Genomic DNA, 19,010 nt, shown 5'->3' with positions numbered 1-19,010 from the left:
TACATTCGAATCTATATGAATGCACTGATTCACGGTGATTCGCACATTTGAATTTGTTGAAAAGTTCAGTGGCGAATGTAAATAACGAATCCACCAATTTGACAAATTTTTTTCTCTACACTATTCGCGAACTATGAAAATACTGAATCGCGAATCGCAAATACGCGCATAATTTATAGCGCTAGTTTATTTCCTTGTTATTAATTATAAGTAATAATCAGCCACATTGATTATTTAGAGAAACCATTTATATAATGCATGAAAATTAAGCAATTTATCCAAAACTTTAATTACGGCGTATAAATGATATAATAAAATGTAAATTGAAATAACAGAGTCTTTATTATATAAGTCAGTGGATAAGCCAGTTTACTGAAAATAATGATGTGCGGTAGGAAAAGAAGGATATATGAAAATAATGATAAGCAGTAAGGAAAAAAGATATGTAAAATGTATTACAATGTGTGCATATCTAATAATATCTATCTAATACTCAATTTATGTATCCTTTTTATGCATCTTTAATGCTTTATAATTAGTACTGCTCCAGGAAAAATGTCTGCATGTTTGCGTCTTATAAAAATGACAGATTGCTCTAAAAAAAGATAAAAAAAATTTTTTTAAACTTTTCTCTCGTCCATTAATACTGATTGTGAATAATGTCGTACAGTAATGTCCAATTATGGGAAATTGTTATGAAATATTTGACATAGTGTTCGTCAAAACATCTCGACAATATCCAATAAAGCCCACTTTTTAAAATTAAAAGTAATCAAAAAAGTAATACCGAAATAAAATCAAAACAATGCCTAGTAATATTTCGAATGTATATCCCAATGCCCTCAGCAATTTATCCTTCACATAAAACAAATATTGGCAATCAATTACAAAATATAGAATTTAAGTGGAACGACTATTGACAATCAATTACGAAATATCAAATTTAATAGTCAAGTTAATCATTTTAATTTCACTAAAAAAATAAAAATAATTTGGTATTATTTTTATTAAAATTTTTCAAAATTATTGTATTATTAAGAGATTCTTTGTTAAAGGTTTCAGGTTTGGTTATTGGATTTACAATATGACTTCATTAATTACATCTAATTTAAACATGGAATTAAAAAATTGTTTAAGAGTATTCGAACAAAATATGTTATTTTTATTATCGATCTATATATATTTTTCGAATTTTTATTCATTTAAACTATTCTGACCGAAGAATTAGATTAGCATTACAATTTAATGGCCGCGATTAAGCTTGTGTGATCTGCTGTCACAGTGCATTTTTTTACAGAAACGAATTTAAAATAAATTAAAACGTAGACATCGCGATTATTGACAGAAAGAATGTATCTATGTAAAATATATATATGAGAATAAAATAGGAGACACATACATGGAAAGCTAGTGATGCAGTCATGTTCCGAGCGATTGTAGAAACGCATTCAATCAGTCGCCTGTCGTCCGATTCAATCTAAACGTCCGGTAATTGCCAATCTGCGATAAATAACCATCAAATTGTAATTTTGTTGTTTAGCATGTTTAATAAACTGCGTTTCAATTTTACGATATTAGACACAGTAGATTGGTTAATAAGAAAAATCCTTATATTTTCCTAGAATAACTTACAGCAACAAGATTCGTTACAATAACTACTTATTAGTGTTGCATTTACAAATATACACATACACATACGAATGTGTATTTGTACATACATATACGGTAAAAAACATTTTGTATTTTTGTTGAAATTTTCTTGTGTAGAAATTTTTGTGTCAAATTTTTAACATACTTTTATGTTAATATAGGATACTATTGTTATTTTAACTTTTCTGCATTGAGTTAATATTCACAGTTTCTAAGAGTTAAAACAACACAATTAACAAGTAAATCTTACACTAATTCACATTTTTGTGTTAATTTTTTACATATTATTTGTGTTATTTGTTTACATATTTGCCTTCTGTTAAATTAACATTAAAATTAGAGTAGCTAAATTGAGACACGAGAAATGTGTTAACACAAAATTTTTTACCATGTACGTATGTATATGAAATTATCACAGAAAAATATCGTACATATATAAAATAAGAAAAAAAAAAAGTAGGTAAATATAATAGATTACATCTTGATTATATTCTTTTGAAAAAATTTTATATATATATATATATATATATATGCATACATATTATTTCAAGAAAATTTATATTACGTGGAACATTATTATATTGTTTCTCATCATGTTTTGTTATGGAAATTATATAGAACAATTGATATTTAATATAAAATGCATTAATATGTGTGATTTACACAACAAATTGTTTGGCATATGTATAAATAATATCAACTTCGTATATTTTTATGTATCTGTAGTTTTTTTTCTTCATTTTTGTTTACACAGTCTTTTTTTCATTATATTTATTGATTATATAACATATAGCAATCTCTAATATCGACATCAAGCCATTTATTTATTTTTTTTCTTCGTAGCTGATTTTTTTATTCCTGCACTATCAATTTCTAAGAAATTTCATAATCACGAGAATATTAATGTTTTGTTTAATATTTTGGTCTAATATTAATTTTACTTTGAACATTGTGTACATGAGAAAAATTTATTGTACACACACAATCTGTATTGAAATAATATGCAATTTATATAGAAGAGGAAGGGAAGCGTGAGTTGCATAACCAGGAAACCATCTAAATAATATTTCTTGAGGAAGAAGAACCAAGTTGTGAGAGTCGCGCACAAGTTTTAACGAGATGGCGGAACGAGTTTAGTTCAGCGAGGAGAAAAGAAAAACGACGATGACGACGACGACGAAAGGAAGGATGATATTTCTTCCTCTTTTGCTTCGCACTTCACCAATAGTCCCAAACTATACCTTCTTTATCTCTTTTCTTCTTCTAATTCTGCATTTACCTACGATTTGATATGCTTTGCGAATTTAATGTCACTGTATACAAGTGGAAGCAAAAACGGACGATGCTATATCATCGTCGAATTTTACATGTTATATTTAAGGAAAATATATTTTATATATTTTAATTCTATTCACATATTTTATTATGTACATTTTATATATTTTATATTTTATTTTCCTTATTTTTTAATATAATTATCACGCATTTTATGAAACGTAAAATATTCAACGGTATTAGACACAATGAAATGTTAAACATTTAATTAACGATAATTTTGTTAAAATAATCGAAAATTCTCGGTTTTCGCGGTAGTTTGGCGTAATGATTAGGGCACTGCATACGAATTAGATCATAATGTCCACCATCGTATCGCGAGTAATAGTGTCACGAGCATGTAAACATAAAATGAATTTCACGATAAACGATCCGCGGAATAGGTTGTAATAAAACAGTTAATGGCATGCATAAATCTGATTTATGCAACAGCAGCCTCGTTCTATTGCATCACGATCACGTGAATAATATGATGTAGTTATTCAGATTCAGAATCAACACTATTGAATTGGCATTTAACCACAGAAAGAACCACAATAGTTTAATAATGTGAATATTTAATAAAATAAAATAGAGGCAGATGCGAGCAATAGAGAGAAGGGGATTAAGATGACCAAGTAAATGAAAGAATGAGTTGCTAATTTTTTTAATAACAGATAACAAATTGATGCCAAACTTGATAGAGGTCTTTAATAACAATAAATAATTTCTTATAGTTTCATTTTATTCTGTCATGGAAAATAGAATAGATATATAATTAAAAATATATTTTAAATGTATGTAATTTTTTGATATTTGTTCATAATGAATATTACATAATTATAGTATATACAATACATTTTTAATCCTATAAAAAATCCATTTTTAATTTGGCTTTTCGTCATTTTACCTATTATTAAAAGTCATTTTATAATGTTAGCATACAGAGACAAAATATGTCTTTAAAAAATGTAAATTTGAAAACATTGTAATTTATTTATTAGATTTTTCAATTTTTACAGACAAAACTTTAGTAAATCTAAGAAATTGATCATTATTTTTATGTTATTATAGAAAAATTTATAAACCTTACGATCGTTATGTTACTCCTATTTTCTCTACATTAATAACTACATCGACAATCGAGAGACAGGCATATTTCTTCAAAGGAAAATATTCTTCCTGATACTATTAAATTCAATTTTAAAACTTTTATTCTTTCTACCATCACGCGTATATTATGATAAATTAATTTTTCTTCCTCTTTGTGAAGAAGAATAAATTACTAAAAGGATTCTGAACGATATAATACTATTTATCATCCGTTAAAAGACAGTCAAAGTTGATTTGTTCATTTTTTTTTCATTATACATCCATTTTTCTTTTCCGTCGAAAAGAAAAAGAGTTTTTTCTGAAACTTTTTATTTTAATCTTTTTTTTATCATTGTATATAGTATTAAGAAAAAGGAACCACAAAAAAAGAAGATTTTTTATTAACATTGCACTAAGGAGAGAAAATTATGCAAATCTGCAAACATGATTTATTTTATGAGACATTAAACATATTTTTTGCTTTTTATATGGAGTTTATGGCAATCAAATTCAATATATGTATACATAACTTATTTGTTTCAGACGTTTCATACACCGAGTTTCGGTGACGAGGATTTTGATATACCAACCATTCATTCTCATTCTCATCAGCAGCAACAGCAACAGCAACATCAACAACATCAACAACATCAACAACATGATTCCATGCAAGCATATGGTCAGCCACAGGTATACTTCAACGACGATTCGACAAGTGTTGAAATCGTAAAACTCAGTATACACTTATATATTATACATTCCTGTTCGTGACACGTACTTATTCATTAAATTATCAACGTGCACGAACAAATATTTTGTACGCGGATCGTTATTTTTCGTTCAAATAAAAACATCGGACAAAAAGTTTGTCTAAAGTTTTGAGAAGATGAGTTTAAAAGCTATTTTAGTTTACATATATTTACGCTTGTATAATTTTGACACTGAATGACGTATGGATAATATTTTTCACTCATATTTACTCGTCGCGTAAATATTTTTAGCCAAATTTAAGCTTGATCCGAAAATATTTGTACTGCTTTTTTACTCTTTTCCATAATTTAAAATAAACTTAATGTTTGACTTAAAAAAAACTTGGTTTCGTTTGTAGACACATTTCAATTTACAGACTTTTGTCTAATGCTCTTTTATTTTGCGAAAATATATTATAATAGACGCTACCTCGATAGAAAATATTTATTTGGTTACACTCCATAATGGTCAGCAAAAAAGATTTTTTTAAATTAAACAATTTTAAATTTTATTGGAAACATAACAACCAATGTAGTTGGAAAACATTGTCTAGGATAGTTTGTAAATGATATTCACAATCATTATCCACAAATTGTATATGCAGATGTGTACTAAGCTTAACAACGCATAATAATGTGTACATACGTGTATGCATACACTATTGCGCGTTGGATATGGAAAAAAATGTCAAAATGATGTATCGACTATTTAACAACTTCCGCGTTCGAGCATTATTCACGTAACGTTCAAGACATTATTTTTAGATGTACACTCATCGTATTTTCTCTCTCTCCCTTCACTTCAAGATGAAGAGATAAAGAATACTCGAAGAATACATATAGTAGAAATTCCACGATGCTTGTTAGGAAAAAATTTTTTGAGGAAATTAATTCTCGTGATGATTTTTTGCGACAAAAAAAAATAATTTTTAACCATGATATGTATATTATAATATTGTCAAAAAAATTTGTATACATACTTTAAATAGCCATATAATTGCTGTTTTTATATTTGAACTAAAAATTAAAAATCGAATAATAATTATTAATTTTAAAAAAAGCTTCTTTATAAATTATATAATTCTCTTTTATGTATTAACATTTTATGTATGCTTAATTATTATAGATGATGCAAGGTAGTGGCATGCAGCAATCGCCAGATAATTTAAATCTGGATGCTAGTGGATATCAACAACAACTCTATTTACAGCAAGAACATTCAATGCAACCACTCAATGTCAGGTAAATATGATTTAAAAATCTCCGAGTATTTAGTCATACATATATAAAACGAAATAAAAAAATAATTACGTTTCAAACTATTTGAACTATCTGCGCAATAATAATACATAAAGAATCAAGAAATGTCATTAATAAACGGAATATGTAGAAAAACTACATGCAATCTTAATTTGGGAAATTTGATGAAATTTCTGCAAATAAGAGATTGAATTGATTATTGAATTAGCGATATTTTCTTGTATGTGATGACATAAGGCAAACATCATGTCTTATCGCGCTATATTATTTGCATAAATTATAGAAATTTGATTTATTTCGTTGTTTTGCAGAATTTTTCGAGAAACGCTCTTTGCTTTTCAATTTAATATAAATTTTAAAATTTGCAAAAATAATAATGAAGGATATATTAAAACATGTAATACTCTTTTAAGCAATCTATATATGTATAGCTACAAAATATATAAAAAGTCATAAAATTTTTGTTTAAAATATTTTTTCATATATCGTCCTGAATTTTTTCATGATATTCAATTAAAATCATATTTATAAAATCGAATTCATTTCGAAGGATTATTTCAACCTCTAAACATACGAGAATACCTAAAAAAAAATACGCAAAAGGCTATAATTTACCTGCATTAAATTTACCGAGTAACGTTTATGAGAACCTATTATTACGTCGTCTTACGACTGTAATTTAGATCATCGAGATCTCTTTTTAGCCAATTAACGTAATCCGAAATGGAAGGATGACAATAGATACTTTTTTAACTCTTCGCGCTTTGTTCAGAGATATCTCAGAGTATTAAGTAAGCATACTATATTTGTCGAATTATATACTGTGCATTTTATATACAGTAATCAATCTGATTAGAGAGAGGAAAATACATTGAATAAAAATATTCAATTTATACGCGCGTTATCGTCAATGCCATGAATCAAAGCAAATATATTACCAAGAGTTATCTACGTGCAATTATCTTATGCACATAACATGACGCACGACTAATAATCAAGCTCTTATATAGAATGTTATATTATGTAGCGAGACGCATAAACAAACTTTATAAACGGATGAACAGATAGCATCAACAAATAATATCTGGATGAAATATCGTATAAATAACTATTGATATATGAGAATATTACGTATGTGACGATAATTGCGTGTGTGTGTGTGTGTGTGTGTGATTACAAATTAACAATTAAACATAATTAATAAATTCTATAAAATATTAAAAAGAAACTTTATTACGAAATACAAAGCAATATCAAATAAAAAAAACTTTCAAAATATTTTTCTTTCAACAAACTTTTGTCGATATTATTAATCTTATGATAGCACAATATTGAAATCTTTATTGTGTGCGTATTATACTTAAAAAAATAGAATGTTTCTAGAAAAGTGATGCTTTTTTAGATAAAAAAAAACATTTTTTATAAAAATATATTGTAAATATATTTTATATAATATATAATAATATATGCGCGCGTGCGTGCGTGCGTTGATAAAAATTAAAAGAAAATATAACTTGGTACTCGACGATATTTGACTGATAGTGAAAATATTAAACATCAAGTCGAATCAGAAAAAGTATAAAAGGCAAATATAGTAGGTCATAAATATTCCTGGCTGACATAGTTCGACCATATCTCAAAAGTTATTCAATTTGCTCTTTAAAATATGTAGCGAAAATATACTTTAGCGTATACATATTTATCTTCTTTTACCAACGTCGCTTTTCAAACTTCGTTCTCAATGTCAAGATTTACGTCGCGATTTGCCGTTGTATATTCACAAACTCAATTAACGCGTTCTTAAACTTTTAATTAAAATCTTAACGCTCTACATGAAGGAATAGTCTGCATTTTCTTTCTATTCGAGAATTATACTCAGCTTTTGTAATAGCACTTACGATTTATGATTATATTATGAAAATCTTAAAAAACAGAAGAATAACGAATAAACATATAATATAATGAGAATTAACAACTCGCATCAACAAACACTATAATTTACGATAAATTACTCGTAAACAGATTTAATTTCTTATTATGATTTAATTTCTCACAATTATCTTCTCCAACATTTTTTTTATTTATTCTCACACAGTTCGGCGTATGGCGGCTCCCAAGATTCATACGCAACAATGAGCTCTTCACGCCAGCAACAACACAGTGGCCAACAATTGTTGATGCTGCAGCAGCAGCAACAACAACAGCAGCAAGTTCAGATGCAGCATATGCAATACATGCATTCCCAGCAGCAACTGCAACAGCAGCAGCAGCAGCAGCAGCAGCAGCAGCAGCAGCAGCAACAACAACAACAACAACAACAACAACAACAACAACAACAACAAATACAATATAGAAGTCCGACCGGAGGTAGCCCGACTGCTATGCAAGTGAATACTATCACGGAAACAAATAACAATACTACAACCAGTGAAGATAGTGATGACTCCACTCCGCATTCTGGCATGGTAAGTTATCACGTATGATATTTAATTACTCGCGCTAATTTGTCAAATAGATCTTTTAATACTATCTAGTATGTACACATTTTTTCCCTATAATGATCCTACAACGCTCTGGAGTCTTCTAAATGTTTTTTACTTTTTAGATTACAATGGTCAAGCGTGAACCACCGTCGCCAGAAGCGGCCGATGCTGGAGCGAAAAATCAAAGGAAAACAAAAGCACAAAAGAAAAAGAAGAAAAGGGACCCTAATGAACCACAAAAGTAAGTAATACAATAAGTATAATATTATTTTTATACAATAATAAAAAATTAGTTTTCGGCATATAATTTAGAGAAGACTCGTCAAAGACATGCGTAATGAGAATATAATGTGTCGTTATTAATGAAAGCATAATATTAAAAATTATATGAATTTTTAAAGACAATTACTTTTCTAGATCTTATGTTGGCTTTTATGATTTTCAGACCAGTGTCGGCGTATGCCCTTTTCTTCAGAGACACTCAGGCAGTAATTAAGGGAAAACATCCAAATGCCAGCTTTGGTGAAGTATCTAAGATCGTTGCATCAATGTGGGATGCATTGGAAATTGAGCATAAAAATGTAAATATTATTACTATTTTAATAATCATATTTTTATATATTTTTGTGTGATAATTATATCAAGTATTTTTTTTGGAACTACAGTGAATGTTATTGATATTAATATAGATTTTGAATATTATGAATCTTAATTATAATTGCTGAAAGCATTATTAACATAAATTTTTATATAGTATTATAAAAAGAAAACTGAGGCAGCTAAGAAAGAATATCTGAAAGCTCTCGCGGCATACAGAGCGTCATTAGTGAGCAAAGGAGCAGGTGAAAATGAACAGAAACAACAAGTACAACAGCCACAACAACAAATGCAATACAGTGGATACACAGGTTATGCCAGTAACAATGCGCCAGGAAATGTAACGTATCAGATTTATAGCCCTCAGCATCAACCTTCGTCGCCTCAGCAGCAGCAGCAGCAACAGCAGATGGCTATTAATAAAAAATCACCCCATCATTTAGCGATGCAAGGAAATCCTCAACAACAGGTGATTTTCAACAAATGTAGGAAAATTTCCAAAAAAATTTGCATAATATAGACAAAGAGATATGTTTTTGATTTAAAAAAAAAATATATATATATATATATATATATATTTGTTTTTATAACTATATATAACTGTATACTTCTATTTTCACAGAAGAAATGTTGCATGCAAAAATTCTAATATAATACATGAATATTTTTATTAACATATTACCATCATCTTCTAAATAAAACAATCGTCGTTTCGTCTGTCATACAATTACATATGTATAATGAGTAAATTATTGTTTGTATAAAACTTTTTACTTATTCTTTTATTATTTTTCTATTTATATAAGAACTCACGTTTTTGTTTTTACAATTTTTACACAATTATTCATGTATTTTTTTTATGTATTTACACATATATTCATATAAAATGTTCCATTTTAAATAGTTCAATGATATATCTCGAAAATTGAGCCCTAAATAAAAATATTTAGACAAAATTTACAGTTTTGAGAGGAAAAAAACTCATGCTAATCAAGCACTCCAAAAACATCATATTTATTTTTAGAATTTGTTATAAAAAAAATGATTCTTTTTTTGCTATTTAAGAAAAAAATTATAACTTCACATGACCTTGAAAAATAACCTTTTATAAATAACAATTAGTCAAAATTCAAGGTCAGCAACTTTTTCCCTCTATAAATTTTGTCTGAAACATTTTTATATTCCAAGTAATTTTCGCTAGGATATTTGGCTGGGCTGTTTTAAATTGAATATCCTGCATATTAATTTATTATATATATAATATGTATATACACAATAATGGATAAAATATATATATATATATATATATATATATATATATACTCTGAAGAAGATTAACATTCTTATTTTTTTATAGGGTTTAATGGGTGGCAATGTAATGGTACCACCACACATGACACAACAACAGCAGCATATTCAACAACAGATTTCACAACAGCAATACATGCAAGTTAGTATATTTGTTTTATTCTTTGGTAAAAATAATTTTAAAATTTTTCACGTGAAATTATACGAAAACTACAATTTTTTATGATATAATTACTATTTTATAAATTATTTTTATGTAATTTTTAGCTTTTATAGTTTTATTATATTTATAATATTATACAACAATATACAACAATATTTATAGGTACCTCAACAACAAGTGCAGCAAGTGCAACAACAGCAGCAGCAACAAATAATACACATGAGTCCATCTAGAGCAGAATTTATAAAAGAGGATTTATCGATAAAATCTGAAACTTTGTCGAGTTGTTCGTCGCCAGTGAATGCTTCACAAGTAGCTATGACAGGACAAGGACCATCACCTTGTATACATCAAGGATGCCCTAATCCTGCTATATCCAATAACGAATGGGAAGACGAATACTGCAGTAATGAATGTGTGGTCAGCCATTGCAGGTTTGCGTGAGCATTATATTTAATTTTCTCTTTAAATTAAGTTGTATATTTTATGAAAGGAATCATATAAATGAGTAATTAGGATTTAATACATTTTGACCTATTTTTGCTAATTCTAGTTAATTCCTTTTTCTTCTTATGGATTTTCGTCCTTAGAACGAAAAGGAATTGATAGAAATAGGCCATCGCGTTTAACAGAACAAACTGCTTAGTAGCAATTGTCCTGTTGAACATGACCTATATATTTTTATTCTTCACTTTATTACGATATATTCAGAGTGTATATATATATATATATATATTACAATATATAGAATGTTCCAGATTTACATATCTAAACTGAAGAGGTGAATTCATCATGTCAAAACAAGAAACTTCTAGTTGGCATTTCAGTCAAATTTCAAAATTAGCGTTTTCCCCAAATCAAAATTTAATAAAAATGGACTATTCCTATTTTAATCAATTTTAGATATTAAAATTAGATATTAAAATTTAACAAATTTAGATATTAAAAGGCAAATAGCAATATCTTATTTTTATTAAATTTTGGAGAAGTACCATTTCTGATTTGACCAAAATGTTAAATAGAAAAGTTTCTTGTTTTAATGTGCTGAATTCTAATTTGGATGTGAGATTTGGAAAATTTCTGAGTTATAAATTATTTGTATACTTCTAATTTAGAACTTCTTTCTTTATTTCATATTTATACCTATTTTATCTATTTATACCTATTTTATTATCTATTTCAGAGATGTGTTTAACACATGGGTATCTTCAAATCAAAATCCTCAACAAAACTATTCCACAGTTAAATAAGTGTTTTACAAAAGATGACAACATCAGCTAAATGGCCTCAACAATAATAATGGCCCACTATTAATTTGTAAAGTAAGATATTTAAACAAAGATATAGAAATAGTAGATATTTAAATACACACATATGCACACACATATATACATGTATATATGTATATATGTATGTATGTATGTATAAACAGGGTGGGCCACTTAACTTTATAATATAAATTATCTCTATTATGCATGCAGTTACCAAAAAATATTTTCAAAAAAGTTTTATAATTTCAAAAGGAAAATATAATGTAACAGATTTTTTATAGCAAGCATTTTTTATATGTCAACATTATCTTCATTTTTTCATTGGATCGTATATTTTTTCTTGCATAAATAAATTCTTTTTATCAAATTACATAAAAGTACTAACTAAGGTAACAAATTATTAAAAACACAATAGTTTACGAAATATTTAATAATTTATTTTGATGTATTAAAATATATAATATGTAATATGTAATATTGTAAAATATGTTCTTTTTAAAAAATTTATAAAATATTTAAAATTCTCACACAAAAAAATAATAAACTAAATTAATTTTTAAAAATACATAATTTGTATTTAAGAAAAGATATGGCAATTCCAGCTTGCAAATGCAATTGCACTAATGTAGATCATATATTATAAAATCATGACTCGAGATTTTACTTATTATTCTACAAAAAATTTAGCAAATATTTTAATAAACTTTACAAGATTTTATATATATTTTATACTAAAAATAAATTATAAAATATCTTGTAAATTAATTAATGTATGTAATTATTTATGTAATTAATTAATTTATATAATTTATTAATTTCTTAATTTTTTAAATAATTCTGCCTTAATACTTTTATTTGTAAAATATTGAGAAAAGTCGATTTATATAAAAAAAATATATAATCTCATTTAAAAAATAGAAATAATTAAAATATAAAAAACACACTATAAGAAAATCTGTTATACGTATTATATTTCTTTCCTAAAACTGTGAAACTTTTGTTAAAAATATTTTTCAGTAACTATACATGCATATAATAGAAATAAAATTTAAATTTCAATTATAAAGTTAGGTACCTATCCTGGTGTATATAAATATATAGATATATGTTTGTATATGTATGTAAGTATGCATACATGTATATATAAGTTAGTAAACAATGACAACTTTTTTAAGTGTCAAAGCTATTTGTGCAATGCAAATACAACACTAAAAAAAGGTTGCTAGGTCATAATATACAAATATATATATATATAATAATAGTATACAGATGTTTTGTGCCGTACATGCGTGCCAATGAGCGAGAAAGAGAAAGAAAGATCGAAGGAGAGGAAAGGCAACTAAGGAGAGATAGATAGATAGATAGAGAGAGAGAGAGATATGTGAAATAAAAATAAAATTATTTCTTCTTAGAAAGAAAACTTCGAATGTATATTATTGAAAAGCCTTATTCAAAAACTCATTACTCTGGCCAATTATCCTGGTCTTCATTTATAAGAAGTGTATTGCAACTTGAGTAATTTATAAGTGCGTTTATACATACACACGCACGCACACACATTTATTAGAAGTCAGTGACAACCATCATTTTTATATTTTCAGATACTCCTTACTGACAACCAAGGCGTGCCAATTGTACAGACATATATGTTTTTTTTCTAATGTTGTACAGATGGTGTCACAATTTTCTAATTCATTGGCGAAATAAACAAAGACTAGATTTTAAATATAATTATCTCAACTCTGTTTAAAAATTTTTAGAAACCATAATTATGATATAATTGACAAATAACACAGTACAAGCAAATAAAAGCAGGATGAAAGATTTAAATAAGTTTGAACTATGTTCAATATGTTTTGTTCATAATATGAATGAAGATAAGAGAAGAATTTATGTAATGTATTTTATATTATGTGTTATGGCCAGTAATTTTTATACGTTTTAATATAAGTTGAAGTTTTGAAAGAAGTGCACATTTTTTTTTTATTAGGCACACATATACATTTTTAATTGCTTGTAATAATTATTTGTTCAACTGGCCAACAAGTTTATGTTTTCTACATTTTCTACATTCCTTTTCTACATTCTTTGTAACAATTGCACAAATTCTTTTGATCATCTGATTATTAATTATATATATTGACCATTTTTACAATATAACTCCAATTCATTGAATAACATGTAATTTCTGGAAAAAAAGTTATAGACTCTCATATTTTGTGTGTTGCATTACATATTATATTTTCTTTCTATGACAAGAAATTTGATTTATTTTACATAGTATATTTCGATCTCTATGTTCTTCCTCCTGCAAGAAAGTTTATCGTTCTGTTTTTCATCTAATACAGAATATAATTGACTGATAAACACGCGCAAAGTATCTATAATCATATAATAACGTTCACACAGATGAATATACTATAATACTATTAAAAATCCATTATATACAGATGTAGAAGTTAAGTCCCAGGTAGCAAAAGTAATCATTTTGACTTCAAGTTTCATCAAAATGGCATCAAAGTTACATCAAAATGATTATTTTTATTACCTAGAGTACTTATGCATTGTAGGCCTATACAAATGTATGTAAAACAGAATTTTATTACACAGTTTATTTTTATATTAATATAAAGAGCCAATTTCTCAATAATGCAATACAGTTTTCATATATAACATTTCGTACAGCAAAAAATGTAATATCACAAAACAGTCAAGACAACACATAAGGGCAAATTCATATTTTTTAAGTATATATTAATGTTACATATTACGTGAAATTCTGTTTATTTTAATAACATATCTACTTTGTTTGCTAAAAATATGCTGCTTACATAGATATGATTAATAAAAACTATTACAATAATTTATTGCAAATAGTTCATAGCAATAGGCATGAAGAAAAAAAGTTACTTTGAAATTTTTAGATATAAAAAAAACGAATATCTTGTGTGTTGTCGGGAATCTTTTAAAAAATTTTTTAGATAGATACATGGATTTGTTCAGATGCAATAAAATAATTAAATGCAAAATACATACATTCACTGTTCTTGAATTTTGATCATCAAAATCAAATAATTACATTTATGATCTCTGGTTAAAAGGTAAAATGCATTTGTAATGTAGGCCTTGAAATTAATCAATATGAGAAATTTGTATGCATAAAAAAATATATTCTTCCATGTTAAATTCAACAATAATTTCACAAACATATGAATGCCTATTAGTAAATGATACATCTGTTAATTTGTCTGAACAAATTAATTTCATTTCTTTTTTTAAATGAATTAAATGTTTTTGATATTCTTAGTTATTGTTTAATATCCTTGTAAATATACAAAGATATATTCTATAGACTTATAAGTTACAATGTAAAATAATATAGATACTGTATTATATTAATAATATATCTTGTGGTATATTAGGAAAACATCTTTTGTGTGTGTATTGTGTGTGTGTACGCGCACGTGCGCATATGTATGCATGTATGTATGTTGTTTGTATGTATGTATGTACATGTACACATATAGGATTAAAAAGATAATTACTTAATCACTTAAATAAGATAGAATGTTAATTACACTTTATTAATAAACACAGTCCTTTTAGATAATGGGATTGTAAAATATGTTTATTGCGTTACTAGCGAATAAACGTTGAGAAATATAGAAAAATCCTCAATTATTTATACATAAAGCACAGAAATTTGTATAGAAATGTAAACATATGGTAGATGGATTGTTTTGATTATTAAAAATTTTCACATAATCTACTAGTTATGTAGAATTTATATATTCTTTAAATATGATTGGTCAGAAGGAAAGAAAAAGGAAGAGACTACTCCTTTTCCATATATGTATATTACATTTATTATGTCTGTTGTATTTTATGTTTCTATGTAAATTTCTATGCAATGAGCTCAAATTTTGACATAAAAAATAAAAACGCAACTTTTGCAATATTGATCATAATCATATAAATCTATATCAGAAAGAATAAATTTAGAAGGTATCAAGTATGTACTGTAGTGCTAGACTATACATCAAATGCTAATATATATATATATATGAGTAATTTCCAATAAATTTATGTTAAATTTTTATTGTTTTATGTAAAAAAATATGATTAAACAATTTCAGTCCCAATACTATATTTATGGAAGTATTCATTATCCTGTCATTCTTGTATCTAAAAATTTCGCGTATTAAATTTAGTATTATAAAATGATTTATGAGGTGTGTAAAAAATTTATGTAAAGACTTATAAATATTGTTTAGACTTATAAATGCGAGTATATTGATATAAATTACATAAAAGGAGCACATAAACAATTTCAATTAAATATTCATCTCGCGTAAATTATTTGTAATGTAAATATTTTTTTTATACAATATAATTATTATTAATGAAAATTTTGTAATTATTAATTAACAATATACGCCAGGGATAGTAAATGCACATTTAACATCATAATAATGCGTATTTATTACCAAAGTTTCTCTCTGATTTCAGTCATAGATATACATATTAACAGAGAGAAGCCTGAGAGACGCCACGGCCAGGTTTTACGTAATCCCTGAAAGCGATACGCCCTCTATAGACATAAAAACCTGGACTTTGAACTACATAGCCAATGTCCACGAATGTTCTCAATGGATAACGCATAATGTGCACAGTTTTGGTTGCGATCCGTGCTATGTCCACAAAATTTATTAACACATTTTGCTTATTCACTTTCACCTAAAAATAATTTGTTATTTCTCCACACTGGCAATAATTTACTTTTAATATCAAAGTAAATAACCAAGTAAATATTGTCAATATTCTAATTTTGTCAATAATATCTTGATTTTTTGTAATTCTTTTTCTTTTATTAAACGCTATTTTTACATTATACATTTTACAAATTAAAACTTATTTTATATAAAAAAGAAATTTTCTTTCAACAATTTAATAATTTAGAGTATTATATTGTTCTACAAATATAATAATAAACTTTTAGATATCGATAGATTCAATTAAATGAAATAAAGATCAGATATATATAATGTATATATGTAAACATACAAAATTTAATTAGAGAAAAATGTTAATTTTTTTACTTATTTAAGTAAAAATTGCCCGAATTATATCGTGCTCGCTGTCATAATCGTAAAAATTTCATTAATTCTCATTAAATATTATTTTAAAAAAGATAAAATAAAAAATAAAAGTTTTAATTTTTACTTGACAAGCATTTCAATTTATATAGCTAAAGCATCAGAGCTAAAAAAAGGTCCCCGCCAAGTATTTATAATCGTATAAATTCTTGTATTACTAATAAAAAAGTTAATGCGAGACACTTATTGTAACAACTATATGTGATTTGAAAAGAAAAAAAAATTACTTAAAAATTACTATCAAAATTAATTAACCGAGATCATTGTTGCAAGAGACTCTTATATCAATATATATATATATATATATATATATATATATATATATATATATATATATAATATATGAATACATATTTATAATATAATTTTATTTTATTTAATAACTGTAATTCTATTCATCAGTCATCAGACTCATTTAATTCATTTATTTGTCGCTTTGAATTTACAATTTTAAGAGTAGGACGTTTGATATATTAATTTTGGGAAAAGAAACTTATTAATTAATGTTAATTAATGCCGATTATGCAATTGACATACTTGTACGCGATTAGTAATATTTAATTCTAAACTTTGTAATATTTTATTTTAGAATATACTTATATTTTTGTGCGATCGATATCAATATCAAAGGCGCGACTGACAAATTTCGAGAATAAAAGATTAATATTTAATAATTATAACTGTTATTAATATTAAGGGTTACTACATCATCGAAATTGAATTTTTATCGAATCATGTTAATTCAATAAATTTTGTATTATTGTGTATGTTTGTTCAATTTCGCGTAACTTACAATAGATTATTTTATTATAGATTTACAATAAATATAGAATATGTATATATATATAGGTACAATAGATTTTTATATACAGGTGTACAAGAGGTGTCGCGAGATTGTGCGACTTCGGTGGGCGGGACGCCCCGACTGATCGATCTATGCCGGCGCGTATCGATTCGGGTATGGATCCGCGGGTGGATCGCGGTTGGCGGCTTCTCGCGGGGCGCGGTTTCGTCGGTTCGTTCGGATGGTCGACAAGATGGCCGAGAGCGGAAAGGACTTAGTCGTTGCTCGAAGCTCGTAGAATGCTTGGATATGATTAAAAATGAGCGCTCTGCCCATTGTCCGGCTGGTGTTCGCCGAACGGTAGCTTTCGGCGGGTGTTGGCCGGGTAACGAGGGCGCGGGGTGGTTTCGTTACGCGCATTATGGCCAGTATTTGACCACGTACTTTTCTAGCCAGTTGGACCTACCTTTGTTGCTCCTGGCCATATTCATTCTGACTCGATTTTTAGCCAGAGGTCAAAGAAGAAAAATAATTCCTTCCTATTGCCGGTTAATTATTATCGCCGGCAAATAAGAAGACCTATGTTTGTTTAGGATCGTACAATATTATAATCGTTTTCTAGACGCGTTGTACGTCATTCAGTCGTTTAAAGTCGCAAAAGATAATATAATCATGTATATATCGAAAAAATTATATTCTCGAAATATATGCTTTTATAAACTCTCCTTATAGATATATTCTTAATAAACGAGAATATTTTTTTCTTTACATAAACTTTTTTGACATATCTTATATATATAAGTTAAGTAAAACTATGTATATATATATATATTTAACTTGTCAAAGTTTTATTAAATAGTCAATGTCAACAATTTATAAAATTGTTTTTTTGTAATTATTGAAATTAATGATCTCAAATATTAAATAATATAATGGTAAAGAAATACCTATTTTAGTATACATTTTTACATGTTAAGAATATCTAAAATTACTCTACTCTTTAGAAGATTTCTCCCTTAAACTAATATTAAGAAGATTCTTTTGATATCTATTTTAAAAGAAGATATAAGTAAAACACCCTTAAGATGAGAATATAATTTTTTCGATGCATATAAAATATATTAGCATGTATGTTAACCCCTCTGTCGGCAGGTCATTAACATATGTATCTTTAAAATTGTTT

General features: G+C 26.6%; 1 protein-coding gene across 8 annotated transcripts in view; it reads left to right on the top strand.

Annotated features, from left to right (window-relative positions):
- The window catches only part of LOC140667973 (uncharacterized), a 97,553-nt gene extending 82,105 nt beyond the window's left edge, over positions 1-15,448 (top strand). For 6 of the 8 annotated variants that reach the window (XM_072896428.1, XM_072896435.1, XM_072896432.1 and 3 more), the window contains 9 exons: positions 4,600-4,746; positions 5,932-6,047; positions 8,161-8,530; positions 8,671-8,789; positions 8,994-9,129; positions 9,303-9,614; positions 10,503-10,595; positions 10,779-11,056; positions 11,800-15,448. In XM_072896428.1, the coding sequence (XP_072752529.1) occupies positions 4,600-4,746; positions 5,932-6,047; positions 8,161-8,530; positions 8,671-8,789; positions 8,994-9,129; positions 9,303-9,614; positions 10,503-10,595; positions 10,779-11,056; positions 11,800-11,866 (1,638 nt within the window). In that variant the 3' untranslated portion in view covers positions 11,867-15,448. The remainder of the gene's footprint in view (positions 1-4,599; positions 4,747-5,931; positions 6,048-8,160; positions 8,531-8,670; positions 8,790-8,993; positions 9,130-9,302; positions 9,615-10,502; positions 10,596-10,778; positions 11,057-11,799) is intronic. The other 2 variants (XR_012047095.1, XM_072896429.1) reach the window with 2 other exon arrangements.
- The last annotated feature ends 3,562 nt before the right edge of the window (positions 15,449-19,010 follow it).

Source organism: Anoplolepis gracilipes, chromosome 7, assembly GCF_047496725.1.
Source record: "Anoplolepis gracilipes chromosome 7, ASM4749672v1, whole genome shotgun sequence".
NCBI classification, from domain to species: domain Eukaryota; kingdom Metazoa; phylum Arthropoda; class Insecta; order Hymenoptera; family Formicidae; genus Anoplolepis; species Anoplolepis gracilipes.
The sequence above is the reverse complement of the archived record's forward strand: the minus strand, read 5'-3'. Positions and strand labels throughout refer to the sequence as shown.